Here is a 25,329-nt window from a genome sequence, read left to right as displayed (position 1 = left end):
TTACATAAAGTTACATATCTACTTTAGCTCTCTTGCCATGCATATCTTATTCCCTAGCAGTGGGAAAGGCAGGAAAGCGGACTCTAATGGAGGATATCTTAATAACATAACATGTGTATTTGTATTAGCGCACGTTCACCCCAGCAACGGGACATCTTGGCGCTGAAATATCAGATGTGTATTGTTACCCAACTCAATGATATCTTATTGAGTGTATGTACGCAACCTCTTAATTAGATAGGGCCTTCCACTTTTCACTCCATAACTTGGGTTGGAATGTTACATCACCCATGTTTTGCCAAATAGGCTTAGTAGTACCTTTGGCATTTGGTCCTCAAAACCATATCGCGCTATCAAGGAGATTGTGTGCCCGATTAGGAGTTTGGCGGTATGGGAGCGGCCGCCACACCAGTGTCCCGCTCCCACACCGCTAAACTCGACAGCTGGCTGCCTGCCAGATTACAAGTTTCCTCGTGGTCTAGCGAGAGGTCTTTTGGCATTCCCACTGTGATGCCCATTAGTAAGACACTGCAATGGGAGAGCTGAAGCCCGTACCTGCATGGCATGGAATGCGCCGTCCATGCTGTGCAAGAAAGGGGGTGCATGCACACATGGGGGCACACCATGTGCCCCCTGCATGTATCCCCAGGTCTAGAGGCAACAGGGGGCTCTACCACCAGCATTTTCATGGCGTGAGCACTGCCATGAGAGCGCTGGTGGGGAGTAAACTCATAAAATGCTTGGCGGTGGCACTGCATATTGCCGCCTCTCCACCGCCAGGGATCGCAGTTCCCCGGTGGTCAAACCACCAGATTCTTAAATGCCAGTCCGACCACCGGTGCAGAGGCAGCTACAGCGCAACCTCCGTGCCAACGTCGGTTTGACGGTCCACGGACCGCCAAACTCCTAATCAGACACTTTGTCTTTTTAAGGTCACGCGACAGCAGCCAATTATTTCTGTTCTGAATGAGAGCACCTTGATGGAACAGAAGGTTGTTGATATGGTATGGTAGGGAGCCATCATTGTGGCGCGCTTCCAAGAGAAGGTACTCAGACCTGTTCTTAATCTTTACACCTTCACTCAAAGGATGCAATGGGACACCCATTTTTGTTTTTTCTGGAGAAAACCAGATTTTGATTTACTGAATGATCTGAATCATCAAAAATATTCCTATTGTGAAGAGAATTAAGATGGTGGTTTTCTAGGCTACTGGCCTGTCACAGATGTTTTCTCAAGTTTCTGTGGTCGCCCACTGGTAAATTCTGCCTCTAGTGCATCATGACATCCTCATGGTAGACGATGCAATGTCCACAAGGAAAAAAATTATGGTTTCTCTGCTGCATTATAAGGGGTTTCTTTGAACCCCCATGGAAAACACAGACTTTCCACTTTTATGATGGATATAGTCTTATTTACTCTGAAGCTTCCCCCAACAATGATTATCCTGATCAAATGGGAATGGGGCGCTGTCCTGAGATTGGATTGCTTTGTCAGCTTTTTAGCTGCCACTTTCCAAGCCATCTTTCTGGCCTACCTCTAGTGCGGAGTTCTGCAGCACAAGAAAACTAGCCACTTCGCATTTCACGTGAAGCTACTGAGTTGAATACAATCAAATTATTCCAAAACGAGGGAAGGCACTCCTAAAGCTTGAAGGTGAAAGGTGCATAATCCAAGAAGTTATAGAGGATAGAGTATGGTGGCGACCAGTTAGTAACTCAAGCCTATTAAAACTACTTTGTCCAAATCACCAAAGGTGGAAAACCATACAAAAAAACTATTCACTACAGGTCACAAACCTTAAGTGAAATATGCTTTCGTTTACTCACCCACTTAGGTGTAATTTTGATTAATTAAAAATAAATAATAATGGAAGGCCTGTGCCAAACTCAAGTATTACACTCTAGATCATGTAACAATAAATATGGCGCTAACATTATTTTATTCACTCGAGCAGCTGCGAAAAGGCATGTTTCCTAAAAATCGGGCAGCAGACCATGTTTGGAAGGAACAACGTAAAGTTTTTTTCTTTTCAAGTAGGGTCGCAGGTCCATTTTATTTTTATTTTTTTAAATACAAATACGTTACAGCCATAAAAGGTTAAGAAAACAGCCAAGGAAATGTAATAAGATATATGCTAGATTTATCTATGTGACATTTTAGTAGCATGTGTGCCCAGAAGTGCAATTTAAATAATGTCCGTGTGAAGCTTCAAAATGTGCAGCCTGACACAACAGATTGTCTATCAATAGAAAGGCACATAAATCCTCTGTAAAAACAGGTCCACGATGGAGCTATTCATTATAGTGCAGCATGTAGCATAAGTGAGACTTGATATTTTGTTTCTTTACCAAACTCTTGGTGCTATATAAATATTATATAAATATCCCTGTCTTATTTGGTGTATAAAACACTCCCCCTACAAGTCATCTTCGCTAATAAATCCTGCTTATTAGGTATGCCACTTCTTAAAACTCACCCCCTCCCAAATGGGACAAGACCTATTTTACAACTGTGACACTCTGCCCCTCTTCTTGACATACATCTAATTTCACTATATAAGAGCAAAGGAGAATCAAAACCTCTTTTGGAGGAACATCTAGCCATTGGATAAAATTCTATCACACCTGAATGCAATCAAGGCGATGGTTGAGTAGAGTTTTTGTTTACAAAAACAGCATCAGACGACAACATATTCCATTCCCGCTGTTGAGCATCAAGTTTCTCTATCAGGCACTTGATTAATATGGGATCAACTTTAGAATCAAATTTATTTGCAAACCAGTGTCCGTACATAAAAAGCCACCGCAATTCAGCAGCTCCATAGATGCACACACTACGAATATGTTCACCTGTACAAGGAGGATACAGACCTTCTTCCAGGTAATTCCATTTGACTAAACGGGTTTTACTCTGCAGATCAGTTACATCAGCCTCTGACCTTGGAATTCCACCAGGGACTCCTGGTACACGAACAAGAGTTGCCCAGAAATGCTCATCTGGGGAAAAAGTGTCTTTTGACCAAACAAAAAAGTCTTTAGCTACAGAACTTTCTAAAACATATTCAATAAATAACCGGCTTAAAATAAAATAGGCACTTCCAACAAACATCTCAATTTTATGTGGTGGTGGTTCTTTGGAAACGTTCACTTTTGAAGGCATCTGGATATAGTCATAATCATCTTTCACTTCATGCAGGAAGGTAAATCGCTCTTTTTTAACACTACTGGGTCTTACGGTCTCCAGCATGTTTGCACCCTTAAGTTTCTTCAGCTCTGCTACCAGTTCAAAGTTCGACCTGAGAGGAAGATCTTGACCACATAAATTAATTGCATATTTCCATTGAACAGTAGCCTTTGTTAAGTCCGACAAACAATTAATATCAGCCTGGAGCCTGGAAATATGGGCATAAATAACGGCTTCGAGTTTTGATGCAATAAAAACATTAGGAAAGCAACTGGCCAAGTTCTCCATAGCAGCCTTGAAAGTAGAAGATGCTTTTTGATCATAATGAATGCAATAAACATTGGAGGAACTGTAGATTGCATATAAAAGTCTTTCAACATTAATTGCATCCTTGTGAACAACAAGCGAGTATGCCAGGGGGAAATCCACTTCCTCTTGGGACGCTGGTTTTTGGTCGTATCTTCTTATTTTACGGTACACATGGCAGTCTGTAGTCATAGCTAAAACATCCTCATCCTCTAAATCAACTATGTTCGTTCTTCTTATTTCTAAGCTTTTGCCAATCGCAAGAGGGTCTAGCTCATAAATATCTGAGCAATTAAAGTAGTAGGTATTGCGTACGTCATACTTGTTTATGACATTGTCGGAGTTGCTCAACTCAGGCTCCACCAAATAAAGGCTCTTTGAAAAGAATAATCTTTCAATTTTTAAAAGTTTTAACACAAAGAGCAGCCACACTGTAGATAGGACCACTAACGTCTTGTGCCGACCTGGGTGCTGCTTATAAAAGCATGTGTAGTTCTTCATTCTGTAAAATAAATAAAGAATGTTTAATTTGGAAAAAATATATATTCTGTCAATATATTTGCAAAAAGCTACTGACCATTATTACATACGCACAACTAATTATTACAGATCAGACAATAGGGGCTCTGTAGTTATAATTAAGATGATGTATCCATAAAAAAAGCTTTTCTATTGTTAAATATTGGCCCGGTTTGATAAATCTGCATTTAACATTTACTGTGGCTTTTGAACTAGTCCTGTGTTGTTAAATAACCCCAAACAATAAAAGGAAACCTAATTACAGATTTATGTATACTTTACTGGTAGTCTTGCTTGCACATTAGATTTCAAACCTGAATTTTGCATTATAGTCAGCAATAAAGACTATACAAATAGGTATTAACCAAGGACTCACATCAGTTTTACAGCATTAAAAAAGCCACTCATTTAGAGACAGTGCTCCATCCCAAGAAAAATGACCACATCACCTATATTTAAGACAGACCTCTAAAGACACAAGACATCTTGTTAATTTGCTTAGTAGTTTTGTCCTCAACCTTCACTAATTTTCACCAAACCTGGGGGAAACTATGTTCAAACTTCAACCCTTGAACATGTGTAATTTGGTAATGATTGATAAAAGGGTTCAAATGTTAAAAACAATGGCCAAAACCTGTGATTTCTTCAAATGGCTTGGGATTTCCTAAGACAATTTACTCTGAATAGTTAACAGCTTAAAGAAATTGTCTCTAAAACAAAACCTAAAAAGGCATACAAATCACAAGCTCAGGTAGTACCTTAATCGTATTCCTCACTCCCAAATTACTTACTTAACCCAAACTCATACCCTGCCATGAATCTGTTGAAACGACTACCATCATTGTGAACAGACAATACCACATTACTCTGTGTAGACTATCAGTCGCAATTAAACACTTGCAACAATATAATACATTAAACACAGTACCAATGTACAACTGCATATGATAATACTTCATGACCAAAGCAACAAATACAAATCATGTTCTGAATGTCCGAAGTTTTGACCAAATATTACCGTCCCCCAGAAGAAATTATTACCAATCACTATTTCAATTCAGTGTCAGAACATCTACTAAGTCAAACAATCATATTAATCTTTAAAGTTGTAAGGACATGCTCCATCCATTTTTCATTCATATTTCATTTAAACATTCCATGGGTTATGGTGAGGTGGGAGTTAAGGTTACTCCTCTAGAGCCTTAACTTTAGTTTTTCCAGGAAGCGTGTGACGTGTATGTGCAAAATGTAGCATCACTGTCTACATGAAGAAGGCTGACATCAAAGATGGGGAACCCACTACAGTTTCAGACTTAGCCAATATTAAAAGTCCAAGGGATAACATTCCTGAGTTACTCACTTTAACTAGAAGGCAAACAATATTGTGCTGCACAAGTTGTCCATAAGCCCCAGTACTCCCCGGCTAAACCTGGTGGACAGTGATAGAATATACAAATACCAGATACTTTATGAGCACACATCAGTAAACAAACATACTTACTCATACTTAATCTCATACTCATAGACTTCCTCATCAGGTAAGCGAGTTGACGAAAGCAAAATTTAGTGCAATTACTATCTCCACACAGCCACGTGGTAAGAATGTACTGAGAGCCTTTTTGCAGTACCTAATTGGTCTGTGCGCATCTAGATGAAAACAGTAGTAATTCAGTCTTACAGCTGTAGTGTAGGCATGTAAAGAGGTCTACAAATTGCTAGTGCATCTACAGCAGCTTTTACTCCTAAATATATTTAACTTTCCACAATATCTACAGTAAATGTCTTACAACAGCCTTTAAGGTCTATCAGGATATCAGGATGCGAGTCCAATTTCTGGATACTCCTCTCAGAGTGTAAAATGTGGTGCTACATCAGGGAGGTTATCTGGTAAAGTGTGCAGGAAAATAACCTTTAGGCTGAGAGGTTATCAGACTCAGACTGTGGCACATGGTGCGGCAAATCAGGCTTGACCTGATCTATCAAAGAACGAACTTGTAGCGATCAGCTTTGCTTCGTATGATTATGAACTGAACCTCAAATGTATCCTGTTTCTCTCCACAGAGAATTTTCCAGCTGTCTAATAATGCTCTGTTTGTGTTGTGAGGCTACTCGTAATAATACTTTGTTATTAAATAAGATTTTAAATGTATTTTCTTGACTGGTCTATGCAGTATGAGGCATTAAATAAATGTTTTCCATTAATTACCTTTATTGATGGTCTCCTTCGTTTGGTCATACCTCTTGTCTCAAGGCATTTGTATCTGTGTCTGAGAAAGGTTTTGGATTAGGTTTGAGGTAACAATTATTTTATTCCAGATCCTCATCGAATAATTGTTCACGGTTCTTAGTATTCTAGTCCCTGTCAGTTCCATCGGAGGACCATGGTTTGCAGAAATCCAAGACATTATTGAGACTAGTATGAGCCTGAGGGTTGATGATGAAATGGGCCTAGTAAGAGAAGATTTTTATAAGGATAAAGACAAATTTGGTAAGCTTCGTGCTGCATCACCTGTAACTTTTGCGAGTGAGTGTGCGAGTCCATGAGTGTTGGTGGGCATGAGTATCTTACTGGGTATCTACCGGAGTATCTTACTGGGCCTGTAAGTGGGTGTGTGAGTCTGAGTGGGTTGTTTCTTGGGGTCTGTGAGTCGGTATGTGAATCTGAGTAGATCTGTGAGTGGGTGTGGGAGGGTATGAGTGGGTGTATGTATCTGAGTGGGTCTGTGAGTGGCTGTGAGAGAGACAGAATGAGTCTATGAGGGACTGTGAGTGAGTTGTTCTGTGAGTGGGTGCATGAGTGTGTCTGTGAGTAGGTGAATGATTGTTTGAGTGAGTCTATGAGTGCGTGTGAAGGTGTCTGAGAGGGTGTATCATTGTCTGTATAGGTATGTCAGTGGGTGTGTGAGTATCTGAGTGTGTGTCTAAGTGTCTGAGTGGGTGTGTCAGCAGCAGTGTCAGTGACTGGGCCACAATGCAACCGCACCTGCCCCTTTATCCAAAAAGAGTTCACAGTTTTTCACAAAGTATCTACCCATGTGGAGTACTTTCTACTGGTTCATTACTATGTGCTTTCTCCTTGGGCAATATCCAGTACGTATTCTGCACTGCAGCTGCGTAATGGAGCACGAGGAACTGTCTGTCACCAGTGACCTTGTGTGCGTTTTGGCAAAGTAATTGTTCCCTATGTACCTTTATCCAGAGATCTGTGATAAAATTAATCTTCCAATAGAGACGACAAGAGTATAAAGAGGCAAATCTCCACCAAGCAAGGGTCCATCCTCTTAGTTATATGAAGTAATTGCTTCTTTGTTTGGTGGAGATGTCCTCAGAATCCTCGGCATCAAAAACTCACCAAAATCAGCAGGAAATGCGCTGAGGGGCCGCTTGTGAAGCTGTCCATCATCCTGGCAAAAGGCAGAAAGACCTTTGCATACTAGTAAGGTGGGTTGGGCCAAAAAGGTAAAGCTTCCTAGTGATTTTTACATTTCCATACTCTTAGTCATTTAAAGGCGGAACCATTGACTCTGCTTTTAACAGGGCAGGACAAGAAAGAACCCACTTGTCACAGTTACATACAGATTGCGTTCCAATAGATCATGGGTACTCACAAACCTTCTCTCGATGGCCAAATTTACAGTGTGGTTTGTGGCAGAGGGCTGCACCTGTGGGGGCGGGGACAGTGGGGGGCGGGGCTAGAGTAAAAAAACTGTGACCATGAGGTCGAGCACAGGCCCCTGCAGCGGACGCATTAGCCCACTGACCCACCAGACCCAGCATAGACACACAGGTCTGTCTGTGTGTGCGTGTGTGTGTGTCTGTCTGTGTGTGTCTCTGTGTGTGTGTGTTTCTCTGTGTGTGTGTGTCTCTGTGTGTGTGTGTCTGTGTGTGTGTGTCTGTGTGTGTGTGTGTGTGTCTGCCTGTCTCTGTGTGTGTGTCTGTGTGTGTCTGCCTGTCTCTATGTGTGTGTGTGTGTCTGTGTGTGTGTCTGTGTGCGTGTGTCTGTGTGCGTGTCTCTGTGTGCGTGTCTCTGTGTGCGTGTCTGTGTGCGTGTCTGTGTGCGTGTCTGTGTGCGTGTCTGTGTGCGTGTCTTTGTGTGCGTGTCTCTGTGTGCGTGTCTCTGTGTGCGTGTCTCTATGTGTCTGCCTGTCTCTTTGTGTGTGTCTGTGTGTGTGTGTGTCTGAGTGTGTGTCTGTGTGTGTGTCTGAGTGTGTGTCTGTGTGTGTGTGTGTGTCTGTCTGTCACTGTGTCTGTCTGTCACTGTGTGCGTGTGTGTCTCTGTGTGTGTGTGTCTGTGTGTGTGTGACTGTATGTGTGTCTGTGTGTGTGTGTCTGAGTATGTCTGTGTGTCTGAGTGTGTGTGTCGGAGTGTGTGTCTGAGTGTGTGTGTGTCTGAGTGTGTCTCGGTCTCTGTGCTTCTCGGTCTCTGTGCTTCTCGGTCTCTGTGCTTCTCGGTGTGTGTGTGTCTGTGTGTGTGTGTGTGTCTGTGTGTGTGTGTCTCTGTGTGTGTGTGTCTCTGTGTGTGTCTATGTGTCTCTGCCTCTGTGTGCATGTCTCTGTCTCTGGGTGTGTAACTGTGTGTGTGTCTGTCTGTGTGAGTCTCAGTCTCGATGAGTGTGTCTGTCTGTGTATGTGTCTCTCTCTGTGTGCGTCTTTCGGTGTGTGTGTGTCTCTCAGTCTCTATGTGTGTCTCTCAGTCTCTATGTGTGTCTCTCGGTCTCTGTGTGTGCGCATCATGGTCTCTGTGTGCGCATCATGGTCTCTGTGTGTGCGCATCATGGTCTCTGTGTGTGCGCATCATAGTCTCTGTGTGTGCGCATCATAGTCTCTGTGTGTGCGCATCATAGTCTCTGTGTGTGCGCATCATAGTCTGTGTGTGCGCATCAGTCTCTGTGTGTGCGCATCAGTCTCTGTGTGTGCGCATCATAGTCTGTGTGTGCGCATCATAGTCTGTGTGAGCGCATCATAGTCTGTGTGAGCGCATCATAGTCTGTGTGTGCGCATCATAGTCTCTGTGTGTGCGCATCATAGTCTGTGTGTGCGCATCATAGTCTCTGTGTGTGCGCATCATAGTCTCTGTGTGTGCGCACCATAGTCTCTGTGTGTGCGCATCATAGTCTCTGTGTGTGCGCATCATAGTCTGTGTGTGCGCATCATAGTCTGTGTGAGCGCATCATAGTCTGTGTGAGCGCATCATAGTCTGTGTGTGCGCATCATAGTCTCTGTGTGCGCGCATCATGGTCTCTGTGTGCGCGCATCATGGTCTCGGTGTGTGTGTGCACCTCGGTCTGTGTGGGTCTCTGTCCGTCTCGGCCTTTGTGCGTCTTGGTCTCTGTGCGCCTCGGTGTGTGTGTGATTCTGTGTGTCTGTCTGTCTGTGTGTGTGTCTCTGTGTGTGTGTGTCTCTCGGACTGTGTGTGTGTCTCGGTCTGTGTGTCTCTCTGTCTCTGTCTGTGTGTCTCTGTGTGTATGTGTGTCTGTGTGTGTGTGAGACTCTCTGTCTCTGTGGGTGGAGTACAGGCTGAGGGAGAAGAGGACCTCGTTGTAGGCAACACGAAACAGGAAGATTCCCAAAAGGTCCTTTAAAAGTCAGATGTGAAAACACTTACAGCTGACTTTTAAACAGCCTTTTAGGAGGCTTTCCGACTGTGCCATGTGTGAGGTCAAACAGGCCGGCAGTTAACACAGAAGATGGCTGCAGGAGCATTCGTAGTGATTACGTATTTAATACGTATTCACTACGTATGCTGCTGCAATCATCTTCTGGGTTTACTGCTGGCCTCACTGGAAATTTAAAAACAACATGGCAAGGTCTGCGGGCTGCCAATGAAGGCCTGCCGGTCCGCTGGCGCCCCTCCGGCCGTACTATGAGTACCACGGCAATAGATCAACGATGCATTCGCCTCCACAAAGCTTTCAGGTCGTTTTTAAATATGGAATTGCTCAGAAAACACACTTGCATCGCCTTCGCCAAGCCAAGGAGTTAGGATCATATGTCCTTTAAAGACGTCGAGCTTCAAGGGGACACCTGCTATGTTTATATGTGTAAGTGTAAGTGCTTACTGTAGAGGTTTAATTTTGAAATTAGCATCAAGGCAAGAACGGCCCAGGCATCCCATTCCCCAGGGCCCAGCCATGATTTAATGAGGGAGGGGGCTGAGTGGCCCCCTCCCCGGCCAATTTCGGGGCCTGGCCAAAATGCAATTGGGGAGTGGGGCTGAGCGGCCCCTCTCTTCAGACCGATTTCGGCCCCAGGCTCCACAGTCCCAGTGCATTTAGGGGACCGTAGTGGGAGCCTCAAGGACCCAGCCGTCCCTGCCAGCTTTCTCCCCTCCTGTGGGAGCCAGCATTGCTATTGCACACAGAGAGCTGCTGGAAATGCAGCTCCCTATGTGCAATGGCAATAGTTTAATCTCTATCCCTGCCTGCATGTCTGCAAGCAGGGAAAGAGATGAAACCTCCGCTTCCAGCAAGCGGGAGCACTTTGAGCTACCACCTACTGGAACAGGAGTAAGTGGTTGCCAACACTTGTTGATGTGTTGGCAGCCAATTAGAGCTCTGCAGTTCTCTGCACAAACTTGTCATTAGTTGAGAAGTCGTTGCAGCCACAGATATACAAATTTGGATTTTCTTTAATATCTTGCAAACTGCTGAATGGATTTATACCAAATAAACAGCAGAATTAATCTGAAGACCAAATACTAGCTTTCTGACAAATTTGGTGCAATTCCGTTCAGCAGTTCGTGCTACAGGTGTGTCTGAAGACTCTATGAGGATTAACATAGGAAACACTTTTTTTTTTTACACTCTGCCCCTTCTTGTATAGTTTTGAATCAATTCATCAAGTAGGGACCTAGAAAAAGTAGGGGGGGTCTCAAAACGCCGATTTCCTATGTTATTTCACATAAGAAAAACTGCTTTCTGATACAAACAAAATGGCTGAACGGATTTATACTAAATTTGAAAGAAAAGTTACAACTTTACTCAGAAAGAAGGCCTTTTGTGATTTGGCATGAATCCGTTCATCTATTTTCAGGACATTTATGTTAAATGAGTGCTTGTGATGATCATGAATGGGTTAAGTGTATGTAGACGGTTGATTCTGTGGTATAACCACTGTACAGAGAATTCCATAGGGTCCGCTGACTGGCTGAAGGAACTTCTGCCGTCTGCCATTTTGGTACCACAGGACCTGGTTCGGGACTAAACAGAAGGCCACCGATCAAAAGTTGAAGTACGACTCTTTTGGATATATCCGATCGAAATGGAATATTAAGAATATGGGACATTCAGCAATAGAATGACTCATCAACTATATGTTTCAATCTTTAAACCATCTTTCATAACCTGTTACCAATCGACCGTGAATCTAGCCTTGAAGAAGTCACCTTGAGGTGAAACATGTGTCAGCTGTTTTTCCTGGTTTCAATACATGTTTACTGTCCACAAGTTTTTGTCTTCAATTCTGAATCTACAGCAATGTGAATACGAATTATTAAGCGAATTTGATACTGTCCTTTGCGAGTGCTTTGGTACTACAGTTTTCCAAGTTCACACAAAAGCATTTGTCCTAATGTGTTTCAAGCATCCATGGTATTAGGGTACTACTGTACCAATACAGCACCAACCAAAGTTATTGTGGTGTGTTCTAACAATTTTGCAATCAACACAAGATGTGCGGTTAACAAAACTACGACTGCCTGCTGCTTCTTGCCTGGAAGTGAGAAGCACTGGACTTTACTTGCTGCATCCTTGTTTCAAAGGTTGTCCAAGGGCTTGACTGATCTTGCCCCCTGTTTCCGAAGTCTCAGGGGCATCAAAGACTTCCCCCAGCATCTTGCTACCAGCAACTGGGCTCCTCTACTGTGAGTCCTGACGTGCCAAGTGGTGCCATATCCAGTCCTCGGAGGTGATTCTGGTGTTGCAAACAAGAAAGTAGACGCATCGACCCCAAGCATCAGTTTGTAACTGGTGCATCACAGCAAAATTGCTGCATCGCCGCTGCCTGCACCGAAGTTGTGGGCATGGCTCGCCAAGTGTGCAATGAATTGACCTTGACTTTCAATGCCCAACTTTGTTGCAGTGCATCTGAAGAACTGCTGCTGCACGAGTCTCATACACTGCACCACTGACATTCCTGGTGCACCGTCCCGACTCAGACCCATCCCAGGCCCTGCATGGTTTTCGACCGACCTTCAGCCCAGCGGTTTGACTTCGATGTCCAGAGTGCAGCACGTCTAATCTTCAGCTTTGAAGCATCATCGATACTGCATCGCAGTCGGGAACAGAGTTCTCGCACCCGCAACATCTCCTCTGCGCAACGCATCATTCTGGAGCAGCAAAGTTTCAACAACCCAGAACCGCCTTAAGGAACTTACACCTCACCTCCTCTGCACAACACATCGTCTTTGATTTCGGACTAATCTAAGGTACTTAAAGGGGATCTGTGAGATTCCTGTATCCAGCCCGTGCACTATCGCGATCGGAGTGAACTTTTGGATTTGTCCTGGTCAGGCGCAGACGCCTTCTTGTCAAATTTTGAAAGGGCAGCACAGGCTTACGGGTGGCCAGAGGAGAAATGGCCCTTTTTCCTGGCCCCACTGTTATCCGGGGCAGCGCAAGCGGCCTACCAGGTGGCTAACCATATAGGAAACACCCCATACACGGAGATCAAAGAGGTCGTTTTAGACCACCTAGGCTTGGACGCAGAGGCCTATCGAGATCGGTTCCGTAAGGAAAAGGGGAACGCTGGGGAAAACCCGAAAACGTTGTTCCTGCGGTTGAAGATGGCCGGTGACAAATGGTTACGACCCGAACAGAGAAGCAAAGAAGAAATAATGACCAGCATATACCTTGAGCAGTTAATGGAGGCTTTGCCTTATGGAACTCAAAGGTGGTTAAAGCAACATTGGGGGCGGACAGCGGCACAAGACATTGAAATGGCCACCAATTTTTCACGGCCTCAGCCCGTTCCTTTCCTTGGGACTCTGACTAAAATACCAAAATTAGTATTCCAGTGAAACCGGATAAAAAGAAAACAACCCCAGAAGCCATAAAACCTAGACCCACGAGGTTCGATGTGACCCCACTAAAAGGACCCCAGTGCTTCGAGTGCGGTGAATGGGGACACATAGCACGGTTGTGTCCCCAAAGAAAACCCCCAGAGGAACCTATGGAGGTGGGGTACATTCCCAAAGCCGTCATGTACACTGCGGAGATGGGCCCCTCCTTTTATGTAGTATACAAGTAAATGGAAAGGGTATCAAAGCCCTCTTAGACTCAGGGTGCCGACAGTCGGTGATCCAAAAGAGACTGGCGTTGCCCACACAGGTCCTTCCCAATACCCTGGTACATATAAGATGTGTGCACAGGAATGTGAAACCTTATCCCATAGCCCAGATCCTCCTTAGGGCTGAAGGTAGACCCCCAATTCCCGTCAAAGTGTGAGTAGTGAAGACTCTCCCTAAAGACCTGATTATAGGGGTTGACAGCCCGGACTTCATGTCCCTATTCCAAACTGAAATGCACAAGAAAAAAGAATTCACACCTCAGGCACGCCCTTCCCTGTTAACAACAGAGTCCTGGATCTTGGATAGGAGCTTTAAATTCGCCCAATCCAATGATGCCTCCCTTTTCAACGCATGGGAAGCAGCTCATGTGGCTCAATCATCACCTACAGTGATATATCCTAGGTTCATAATTAAGAAGGATCTCCTATACAGAGAGGGAAAGGCCAATGACTCCCCCCAACTAGTGGTCCCCAAGGACTTTAGAGAGCAGATCTTATTTTTCGCCCACTCTCATCTCACAGCAGGACACTCAGGAATAGAAAAAACGACCCAAAACATAACCAAACACTTCTATTGGCCAGGTATATACAAGGAAGCTGAGCTATACTGTAAACAGTGTGAAGTTTGTCAAAAGGAAAGCATGTATAGACCCCCGGCAGTGCCCCTACAAACCCTACCCATCATAGGCAACCCTTTTGAGCGGGTCGGGATGGACCTCATTGGTCCCCTACACTACTTCAAGAGGACACACGTATGCCTTGGTCATTGTAGATTACAACACCCGATTCCCAGAGGCATTTGCTTTGCGCTCCCCCACCACGAAAAACATAGCAGAGAAACTGTTAGAGTTATTCTCTAGAGTAGGATTCCCCAGAGAAATCCTACCCGATCAGGGGACCCCCTTTGTTTCTCGGATGATGAAAGAAGTATGTAAGATGCTAGACTTACACCAAATAAAAACATCAGCATATCATCCTCAGACCGACGGCCTCGTTGAGAGGTATAACCGCTCTCTAAAGGCCACTCTAAAGAAAATGCTAACGGTTGAGAACAAAGAGTAGGACAGATAGTTACCCCTGGCCCTCTATATACTCCGGGCCAGAGTGCAGAGCAGCCTAGGGTGTTCTGCATTTGAAATGCTTTATGACAGACAACCACGCTCCCTTATGGAAATAACGAAAGAAGCATGGGAGCAGGAGTAGTCGGAAGAGCAGAGGTCTTTGTTAGAATATACCCAGCAGTTAAAATCAAAGCTTGGGAAACTAAGAGACTTGGCCTATTCCAATTTGGAACGAAGCCAACAGAAACAAAGACATTACTATGACAACGGGAAAAAGTGGAGAAAATTGGAAAAAGGGGATTGGGCCTTGGTACTCCTCCCCTCTTCTACTCAGAAGTTCAAAAGCGAATGGCTAGGTCCTTATCCCATAGTTGATACCATAGGCAAAACGACATACAAAGTGCAGGTCACTCCATCACGACAACAGAGCTTCCATATCAACATGTTAAAAAAATGGATAGGGCCTCCGCCTTATTCATCCCATTTTGGACTACCGGTAACAGGGAGCCAATCCACTCTAGAACAGTTGCCCATAAATCCCGACCTACTGGAGGGAGAAAAAAAAGGAACTCCTAGATACCCTACAACCCTTTGCCCAAATGTTCTCAGACACACTGGGTCTAACCCATATAACAGAGCATAGGATAGATACTGAAGAAGGAAAGATAGTAAAACAGAAAGCGGATCGTATACCTGCTTCCCGGAGACCGGATGTCAAACGTGAAGTACGTGATATGCTTAGACATGGGGTAATTCGGCCCTCACGTAGCAATTGGTCCTCGCCTATCGTGATGGTGCCGAAACCGGATGGTTCAACAAGATTTTGTATGGACTTCAGGGCATTGAACGCAATTTCTGCATTCCATGCCTACCCTATCCCACGGGTGGATGAATTGGTGGAGAGGATAGGGGAATCTCGCTACATAACCACCTTAGACCTGACAAAAGGCTACTGGCAGGTTCCCTTGAGGGAAGAGGATAGACGAAAGACTGTCTTCGCCACAGAAGAGGGGCTGTTTGAGTTTAACGTCCTCCCTTTTGGCCTCCACGGGGCCCCAGCGACTTTCCAGAGATTAATGAACTATGTCCTGGAATCATATAAGGAATACTGCTCGGTGTACCTAGACAACATCGTTATTTTCAGTAGGACTTGGGAACAACATCTAGTACACATATGTCAAATTCTGATGGCACTCCAGGCAGCGGATCTTCATGTAAACGCCAAAAAGTCTAGAGTAGCCTTTCCCAAGGTCAAATACCTCGGATTTATGCCTAGGCGAAGGAGTAATAGCGCCCCAAGTAGAAAAAGTGGGAGCCATCCTACACACCCCTTTCCCCAAAACAAAGAGAGAGTTACGGGCGTTCCTAGGCTTAATAGGCTACTACAGAAGGTTTATAGATAGATTCGCTGAAGTTGCCAGCCCCTTAACTAACCTGCTAAAAAAAAGATGTGAGGCAATCCCAACTCGTACATACACCTGAAGACGCATAACAAGCGTTTCAGCTCCTCAAACAAGCTATCACCACTAGTCCGGTTCTAATACCCCCCAATTTCGACAAACCCTTCACCCTAGCTACAGACGCATCCAACACGGGCTTAGGGGCAGTATTGTCCCAGGAAGGCGAAGACGGAACAGAGCATCCTGTGTTGTTTCTTAGCCGAAAGTTACATCCAAGAGAACGTAACTATCCAACCATAGAGCGGGAGTGTCTTGCCATCCGTTGGGCTATTGAAAAACTGAAATACTACCTAGAAGAATGGGCCTTTACATTATACACAGATCACGCTCCCTTACAATGGGTGCAGAGAAACAAATCACATAACCCCATGGTCCTAAGATGGTTCTTGTTCCTACAGCCCTTCTCTTTTATAGTGAAACACCGAAAAGGGGTGGACAATGGCAATGCCGATTTTCTATCCAGAACACCTTGTCTCCCCGATCGGTAGAATCCCGGGGGGGAGGAGTGTAACCAGGTGGGTCACGGGGTGGAAGAACACAACCCTTGTATGAACTGGTGGATCATTGATCCCTCCACTCCTTCCCTTCAGGAGGATTACGCGTCATGGAAGCTAATGGCAGATACTGAAGAGAACGAGAGTGGCGCCTTTAATTGGGCTTACACGGAGGATACAGACACGCCCATCTATGACGTCGGATGCGCCTCAATAGTGAACAGCCAGGAAGTCAAAGGAACGGCGTGTGACGACACCGTCAAGGGAGGAGAAGGAGTCGCGAGAGGAACCGGCGGGACGGAGAGCAGCGAACGGAAGACAGAAGGAAAAGAACAAGACGAGCCAGGAGGCCAACGATCCGGTGATTCGCCGTGACACACTCCCGAGGGAGGAGTGTGGCTGCAACAGGTACGGCGGCGTATTGCGAGTTGAGTGGGGAAGCGGGGTACTCCCCCTCCGTGAAGCGCTAGAGAGCCGTCTTCACCTTTGTGTATATATTCCCCGTACCTTTGGTCCTCCACCTGCACCTTCCTTTTCCCTACACCTTTTCCCCACCATGTACCCTTCACGGCCCCAAAGTATATAGCACAGTTTTAACCAGCGGTGCTCCCTCACTACCGGGTTTCCTTGGGGACGTATCATAGGAGACCTGAGCTCTTCTTTGCTCACGCTTCCTGACCAACTCACGAGGAAGAACCAGCAGCCTGCAAACCCCCCGAACAGGCGAAAGAAGTGGAAAGCATCACCCAAGACCAGAGTCAAGACAGACCCCGCAGAGTTTGCACGAGAAAGACTTACATTCCTCAACCTGAATCCTTTGTTAAAAATAAAACCCTCTTTAACCAAGAAACGTTTTCAGTCCCTCACTCTACCCACGTCACAATGTCTCATCCCGAATCATAGGTTTTTGAATTCTACAATTTCGCAGACGACATGCTTTGGATTGGCTACCGCTAAAAAATTAAACGCTCCTTTTTTTCCTGACCTAGAAGAATATTCAGGTTGGGGTAATACTACAACATTTTCGATCAGAGTTGCAAACTCTGTTGCTAAATTCTTCTTTTAACATATCCAGTTTGGATCCAAATGGCTGGTTGCTCTGGCACAGGAGTGCTGACTCGTGCCAACATCGTTTTCTGGGTTTGGCTCAAGGCTTTACACAGGTTAGGGTGGATCCCCGTTTTGAAAGTGACCATTCTGTGACTACCTATTCTGTAGGCAAATTATGTCAGAATTGGCTCAAACATTCTACCTTGACGTCAGTTAAACAGCATTTATCTGAACTGACCGAAGATGTTGATCTGAATGATTTCATAAAAGGCCCGGCTAAAGGTAGATGTAAAAGATGGATATATGCTGTTTATAATGAATTCTGGAAAACATCCCAGATTGAGGCGTCTACCCGCCTTAGGGCTATAGATCAAGCTAATTTAGAAAAAGTGCTAGCAGTTGTAGATAATAGCATTAACACGCTTTCTTCCCGCATTTACACGTTGGATAAAATTGTGTCATCTGTTGTTAATATTGTGCAAGATGAAGTGTCTGTTTTGTACCATGGTCAAAATCAACTGCGTTCTATTATGCAGTTTGCTTGGACCCTGCAGACTCTTAAGGCAGGAAAAGTGCCATGGCATTACATGAATACCTCTTCCCTGTTTGCCCCGTTTAATTTGACTGACGAGCAGCGTTTACTTTCAATGAAGGATGCCTCTTTTTCCATGTTACACATTGAGAGGTTGGAGCCTTTACTGTTTTCTGTGGCAGAGGCCAATACTGCAAAGTGGCTTATCCACAGGTTGATAACTCTCCCGTTTCCCCTGTTCGAGTTCAAAAGCTGTATGAAGTACTTTGCCATTGGTAGATACGAGCCTCTTGGAAGTTCTTATCTCCATGAAGCCTGGTCGCTTCGTTTTACATATAGATGCCTTAGGGAGGGCAAGGAAGTTTATTTGAATGGTGAAGAATGCACTGAAACACCGGATCACTCATTAGTGTGTAGACATATCCAATTACACGGCTCCTGTAATTAGAACGAGCCAAATTTAGACTGTATTTTGAAAGGTACCCCCGTGCCTGCTATCGTTCCCACTTTCACATTACTGGCAAATGGGAGCCATTTACTCTTAAACAATGAGGATTGCTGTGAGTTAATAAAAGCAATTCCTTATGTCGTTATCGTCAGTGAGCGTGTGGTTTGCTGTAAGAATGTATTGTATCCACCCCCGCATGGGAAACTTGATGTTCCCATCTGGCCCAAGATTCCGACCTTGAAAGCAGAGTTCAATAAGATGAGTCGCATAAGAGCTCTATTGTCCCAAAAAGAAGTTGCCCTCACATCTGCTGGCGAAACATTTGTCCTTCACGTGGCTAAAACCCGCACAGAGGTGCATGCTTTATTAAATACTAACTTGCCCTTGCATTTCGGTGAATTAATTCACACAATCTTTAATGCATCCTCCACAACGGGGCTGGCGCACTTTTTTTAAGTGGTTAGCAGTGGCCTTGTGACTTCATTTCAAACCATATTCGGGGTCTTTCCTGCTTTCTTTCATTCGATCTTTTCCAGCCTATTTGGTGTATTTCCTATTTTACTGGCTCTGGCTGCAGGCATTCTTTTGCTGTTTTGTTTCATTCAAAATGGATGGACGTCCTGTGTTTCGAGACGAACTGTCACATCTGGCACTGTTTCGCACCAGAATGCTTGAATACTATAGAGCGCTGCCTCTTGCAACCTTAAGTGCAGCTTATGGATTATCGTTTCGGTTTTCCTATTTTACATGTGTCCAGCCTGTTTTTCATTGCCTGAGTTGCGATTTCGACTGGGCCCTGCATTTGTGTCTCTGCAATACGGTGTCTCCCGATGTGGATTATAACCAGCTTATGAGCCCCTTAGTTGCTCATGAATTGCTTTGTTCTGACGGAGGGATTATGGCCTTTGCAGCGATGCATGGAATACTGGGTCGTTGGAATGTATTCGCAGCGGCGCAAGATTTCTTGGCACACAGCTTCATTGAGAGCCCACTGAGTTGTCCTCTGATGGTGCTAGAGGCTCCTGTAATTAAAGGGCATGTATGTTCTTTCCCGCTATTAAATTGGATGGCTGAACTGTTTTTGGATGAGAACAGTGACTTCCTATTGGAAGCTATTGCTGCATATTTTGCATATTCAATGTTGGGATGAGGTGTGTCATCGTCATTTATTGGACATTGAACTTTTTTTTTTTTCTAGCATATGAAAAGTTTCTCTGCCCCAGGCCTATTGACTTTACTACGGCCTATGACTAAATTTGCTTGACTAGAAGAATTTTTGAAAGACACATTTTTTAATCTTTTTCATTTGCACAAATTTGAGCTGACTGTCGTTCTTGAACTCTGCATACCAAAAATGTGCCCCTTATCTTATCTTATGTTATCCGTGCTCGGATCAAGGGAGGGTGTCATATGGAAATGCTTTGCCTTCACACTGTGTTAAGTTAGCACAAGCTTATTAGAAGTTTAAACACCATTTTACCTTTCTGCTGCTTCTGCACACGGCACATATTGTAATTAGAGCTTTGAGCCTAGTAGAATATTTTGCTTCACACGAGAATAATATGTTTTGCTATTGTATCAGCTTTGCTTGGTAAGCTGTGTCTGAACAGTGAGTGCCGAGGCCTTCAAGGTTATTTCAACACAGTGGTTGTTGTGAGGTCTGATCTGCGCACGTTCTAAAACATAACACATATGCAGCTATGGCCAACTCTGGCTTTAGGCGCATTTAATATTGCACTGCGCAGAGCATGCACACACTTGATGAATATTCACATGCAGAGAGCTGGTGGAAGATGATGTGATCCATTTTCACTAGGATCATAGGTATGGGGTCTCCCTTCTAAAACCCAAAGAGACCTTCTTTAGATATAATATAATATACTAGCAAGGGAGGGTAAGATTTAGGTGCTATTTAGCCTTCTTCCCTTTAGCATTTTAACATGCTTTCTCCCTTTGTATTTTATGGACTAGTAACTATGCTGCTAACTTTATTGCTTACAATATGTTTGCTTGTATTAGCTAAGATACTGCACTTGAGAACACTGCATCTGAAAAAAATTTCAAACTTGCACGTGTCTTCATTTACTCCTCGTTCTGGATTGATATGTTGGTATAACGAAAGAGTGTTCATGTGTTCCACGTTACCTGAGGTATTCTAAGTCCATGTTCTGGGTTGTCTAAACATTGGACGTTTGTAAGAACCAATGAGACACCGATTGCTAGTCTGGTAGGGGATTTTGGGTACTAAGGTGAGTTTTGGCACACCCTAATTCAGTGAGGTTCCAAGTCTCTATGCACAGTTCTGTGTGAGAGCAGGATCCTTGCGACAAGGGATCGATAAAACAAACTAAGGGATAAAATAAGATAACTATACAGGATGGGGTAATAAAGGGATACAATACACAGAGATGGCAGAAAGTCATATCAGCGCAAAAAAGATATACAAAGTAAGAAGAGTCACCTAAATCTCATATGGTTAATAAAGCAAAATGTTCCGTTCCGAAGACTGCTTATTAAAAAAAAATTATTAAGTACCACCTAAGTCTCTGATGAAGAATGAAAAAAACACAAACTTGATGTCCCAGAGTGCTTATTTTGAACTATAATGACTTACCTGAGCGCACGGCCATGTAGAAGTGTACAACATATTTTGACTTGACAGGAGCATTGAAAAATGTTAGCTTGAACATTGGTGTTGACTGAGACTCTGGGACATATGCAAATGCCACATTCTGAGTTTGGAGTTATGTTCTGTGGGTTGCATAAGTTGATAGGACACTTCTTCATGATGCTTGAGGTATTAAAAGACAGAAATAATTGTAAAATGCATTTTTTGTCACTTGGTGTTACTTGTTACTTGGTAGAGCAATAAACTCCAAACATGTACTGATAAAGATGGTTTGCCTAGGATACAGGGGTGCAGACCTATTGGAGATGCTTTTTTTCTTCTTTGTATAACCTTTGTGCATGCACATGCATAGTGTCCCTCTTAAAATGCCTTTTCAAATATCTTTAGAAAGCAACATTCATGAAGGTTTTACTATTTAAAAAATGTTACATAGAAATCATCACACTCAACCAATGTGCTGCAGCTTCAACACGTTGGTACAAGTCTGATAAGTGCTAATGTCTGTAGACAATTTTTTAAACTAATTAACTTTATGGTGAGTGAACATTAGGGCTGGCTTTATCCCACCTGGTGTTGAGCTCTGGTGCTGTGTTTAGAAATAACTCATGGTTTTAAACACACCCACTACAGAGCTCTTTGTGTGTCCAGCCATTGTCAGGCAACAATAAAAACGTCATTATGATGCTGGGATTAATGTTCCTTCTGGAAGGAGATGGAGTTTTGTTGGTAAACATAGTTTACAAATCGCATGCCATTACAACGCGGTCATTACAACAACCGCGTTGTTACATCTCATGCCATTACAACGCAAGCCGTTACAACGACTTGCTGTAGGAGGCAGAAGGTGTTTGATTTTAAATCCAACACCTTCCCGACTGTTGAACAGACTGGAGTTGGAATATTAAATTATACTATTCAAACATCCAGCGTCCCCCCATAGTAATTCGTTGTAATGGCTTGCATTGTAATGGGCTATGATGTAACAACGCGGTTGTTGTAAAGACCGCATTGTAATGGCATGCTTTCTAAACACATGCAGAGTAACATGGCCTATTCATTTTGTTTAGTGGTAGATATGACTCATCAGAGGAGGGTTAATGTGCCTGCTGGTAAGAACCTGTATCGAGAAGATGAGAACTGTATTTTATGTGGATAGCTCAGTGGGTTAATGCTTTCGTCACAGAGATCCTTTTCTCACTTGCATTTCATAGGTTACAATCATAATACAGCACAGTGGCCTATAAACTGTCATCAAAGAGCTGGAAGCAAACTACAAGGTATAGGTTAGAACACTAAGGGCCAGATGTATCACTATTGGCAATAGAGATTATCTAATTGCGATTCTCTGCAATTGCAATTAGGTAATCGCTCTTCCTAAAGTATGAAACTCAGTTTCATTGAGCAATTCCTAGTGGGTCGCAAATCGACCTAGCTCATGAACATTAATGGGGTAGGTCACACTTTGTGGCCCATTAGTAAGCGCTAAAGATCGAGGGATGGTGGCTTGCTGAGGTCAACAGACCACTATGTCTGTGATTACTTTTAAATAAAGCAATCATTTTTTTTAAAATGCAGCCCCTTTTCCTTAAAGGAAAACAAGTTGCGTTTAAAAAAGAAAAATTAGTAGTTTTCTTTTCATTTTTTAAGAGCAGGCAGTGATTCATGGGACCAATGCCTGCTCTTAAACAACGTTTTTACAAACATTTACAAAGGGGAAGATATCCCTTTGGGACCCCTTCCTGTTAGCGAATGGGTTACCACCTACTTAAAGTATGTGTTAAAATAGGTCAGACTCGTCCTCGGCATCCCTCGACACGAACACATCACCCAGCACCTGCAAAATCTCCACTGGCTCCCCGTTGAGAAGCGAGTAACTTTCAAAATAATCACCCACACCGACAAATGCCTACACAACACCGATATCTCAACGACAGAATCTTCTGCCATGTACCCAAGAGGAACCCCTGATCCGCCAACCTGGCCCTCACCAGTTGGATGGAATACATCATTTTCTGGGGCAGCTACATCGAGGATGTAATCATGCTCTGGGATAAACCTGCCCCAGATCTGGAATACCTTGCATACCTGAATGAGAATCCCTATAACGTAAAATTTACCATCAACTTCAGTGGGGAACAGATTGATTTCTAGGACATTCATTTCTTTGTTGAGAACAACTGCATACAGAGCTCAACGCATCATAAGAACACTGCCTGTAACAGCACTCTTTTTTTCCAAAGTGCCCATACCCACCATGTTATTAACAATATTCCCTATGGCGAGATGGTTCGCATGAGGAGAACTTGTAGCACAGATGAGACTTTTGCTAAAAATATTAGTGAGACCAAACAGCGCTTTCTTGCAAGGGGATACCCTTCAGATAATATGGAGAAAGCTCACAAGAGAATTAACAACACGAACAAGTGGACGGAAGTATACCGTATCCCTGGTCACTCCCTTATTTTGGACCATTCATTGTCTTACTGAACGTACAGACTTATTGTGGTGGGTATATCCTATAGCAATAAGCACACTGGGAGAGGCTTTCTTTATGGCTTGTCACACTTTGTTCCTTTACGCACCCTACATTTGGTTTTCTATTCTCCTCCATGGGTAGAAAGGGCGTCTTAAAATAGGGCTCCTCCTCCCGTTCTTCTCTCTGTTCTTCTTGGTTCCTATATACTTTTCTTATGGTCTAGATATGAATGGGAGATCATGGTCAGGTACTCCTGTTTTCTGTACGGCTTTTGTTCCTAGCAGGATCTGGTGCGGTCCCATTATGTATTCAGCAATAGGGAGCTCGGGGAGCAGGTTGGATACAACATATGGATATTAAAAAAGAAGAATTCGTCATTTTTAGGCAGGATTGGATTCATCCCTCTTTTACTGGGAAAAAGTTCGATATACTTTAACTAGGGTGTTGGCCAGGAAAAGGTGGTGCTAAAAGCTGGTATGACGACAGCCCTGTTAATACTGTGTTGATTTTTAAATTGTGTCTTTTGAGGTGGTTGTGGCAACAGCCTATCCACTGATCTAGAGCCTATCCATGAAATCTGAATGACGGGGGTGGAGGGAATAGGAAAAACGCCTCCTTTGGGATTTTTACTGGTGGCAGAAAGGGAGGAGCTCAAGACTGGCTGGAAGCGTTGGGGGCCTTGCAGGGTACGAATGGCAGAGTGACTACAGGGGATCGATGTGGTTGAGTTAAGTGTGAAGCACAGCGAATAAAAAGGGGATGGCGAGCAATGAATGTTTGGATGATGGATGGGGAACTGTTTACTGTTGGGGGAGGTGAAGGGTGGAGGGGTCAGGAATTTTTATATAAAATATAAAGTTCACAGTCTGCATACCGGTCCTAATAAAGTGGCCTTTTGCTCTCAAGATGGTCTGGTTATTCCGCACCTTTCGACCAGATGCCCTTAGGCCGCGTTCACGCTACAGAAAACAGCAACATAGATAATAAAGAAAGATGAGTTCATCTGTTTTATTCATAAAACTTTACAAGCGTTCATAATACCATGCTATTTAGAGATTCAAAATGTAAGTGCAGGGATTTGGTTTTTGGATTTCGGTAATCAATACTTCCAGGTGCCTGTAAGGTCCGTCACAATGTATGTTTTAGCTGATCAGCTAAAGTACTGGCTAGAAGTGCGGTTTAAGGTTCAGCGTTTCCAATAAATATCCAACTGTGGTTAATTACACACACATAGGAACAATCCAATATAAACTTTTTTTTATTTTTTATTTAAACATGGTAGCGTGACTTATGTACAACAGAAATGTCCCAGAGATAAAGGAACAACGTGTGCCTGGCTTTAGCAGACTCTGCTCTCAACTCTCCAGGCTGTAGTGCTCGGAGTAAAGATGCTTACCTTTCAGAAAATAAAGAGGTCTGCTAATTGATACACATAGCTAAGCTTGTGGGTTGCTGTTTACAGCAGTGAACACTGCTTGCACGATACGATGAAGCCAGTAAGAAAGTAGAATAGAGCTAATCTCTGTCAGACTGAAGACCCTGATGAGGAAGGCAGCGAAGGAAGTTTTTAGTCAGACATTCTCTCTATGCAAGGTCAAGTGTGCACACTGGCGTAGAAAACAGAAATGTATATGGCATCAGTTGCTTGGAGTATTGCTTGTATTAATTGTTGTACCTTATACAGAATTATGGGTTATGAAGGGGTTTGTTTAAGGTTGAAAAGGCGATGTGCAGGCTACAGGCCATATAGTTTAGGAAACCCAACACACTTACTAATACTAATCACCTTGGACATGTATGTTGTTGCGCCCCAGGGTCATTCCCATAACCCTTTTAAAAAATGTTTTTAAATGTTAGACGTTCTGCTGCTTAAGAGCAGGAAATG

At 43.8% G+C, this 25,329-nt stretch overlaps 1 protein-coding gene across 4 annotated transcripts in view; it reads right to left on the bottom strand.

The window, feature by feature from the left end:
- Window positions 1-1,999: 1,999 nt before the first annotated feature.
- Window positions 2,000-25,329, bottom strand: part of GCNT4 (glucosaminyl (N-acetyl) transferase 4) — a 221,353-nt gene continuing 198,023 nt past the window's right edge. For 2 of the 4 annotated variants that reach the window (XM_078675245.1, XM_078675249.1), the window contains one exon: window positions 2,020-3,992. In XM_078675245.1, coding sequence (XP_078531371.1) covers window positions 2,636-3,991 — 1,356 coding nt within the window. In that variant the 5' untranslated portion in view covers window position 3,992 and the 3' untranslated portion in view covers window positions 2,020-2,635. Of the gene's footprint in view, window positions 3,993-25,329 lie in introns of all 4 variants that reach the window. The other 2 variants (XM_078675246.1, XM_078675248.1) reach the window with 2 other exon arrangements.

Source organism: Lissotriton helveticus, chromosome 2_1 (assembly GCF_964261635.1).
Source record: "Lissotriton helveticus chromosome 2_1, aLisHel1.1, whole genome shotgun sequence".
Lineage (NCBI taxonomy): Eukaryota > Metazoa > Chordata > Amphibia > Caudata > Salamandridae > Lissotriton > Lissotriton helveticus.
Note: the sequence above shows the minus strand (reverse complement) of the source record. Positions and strands in the feature narration are given on the sequence as shown.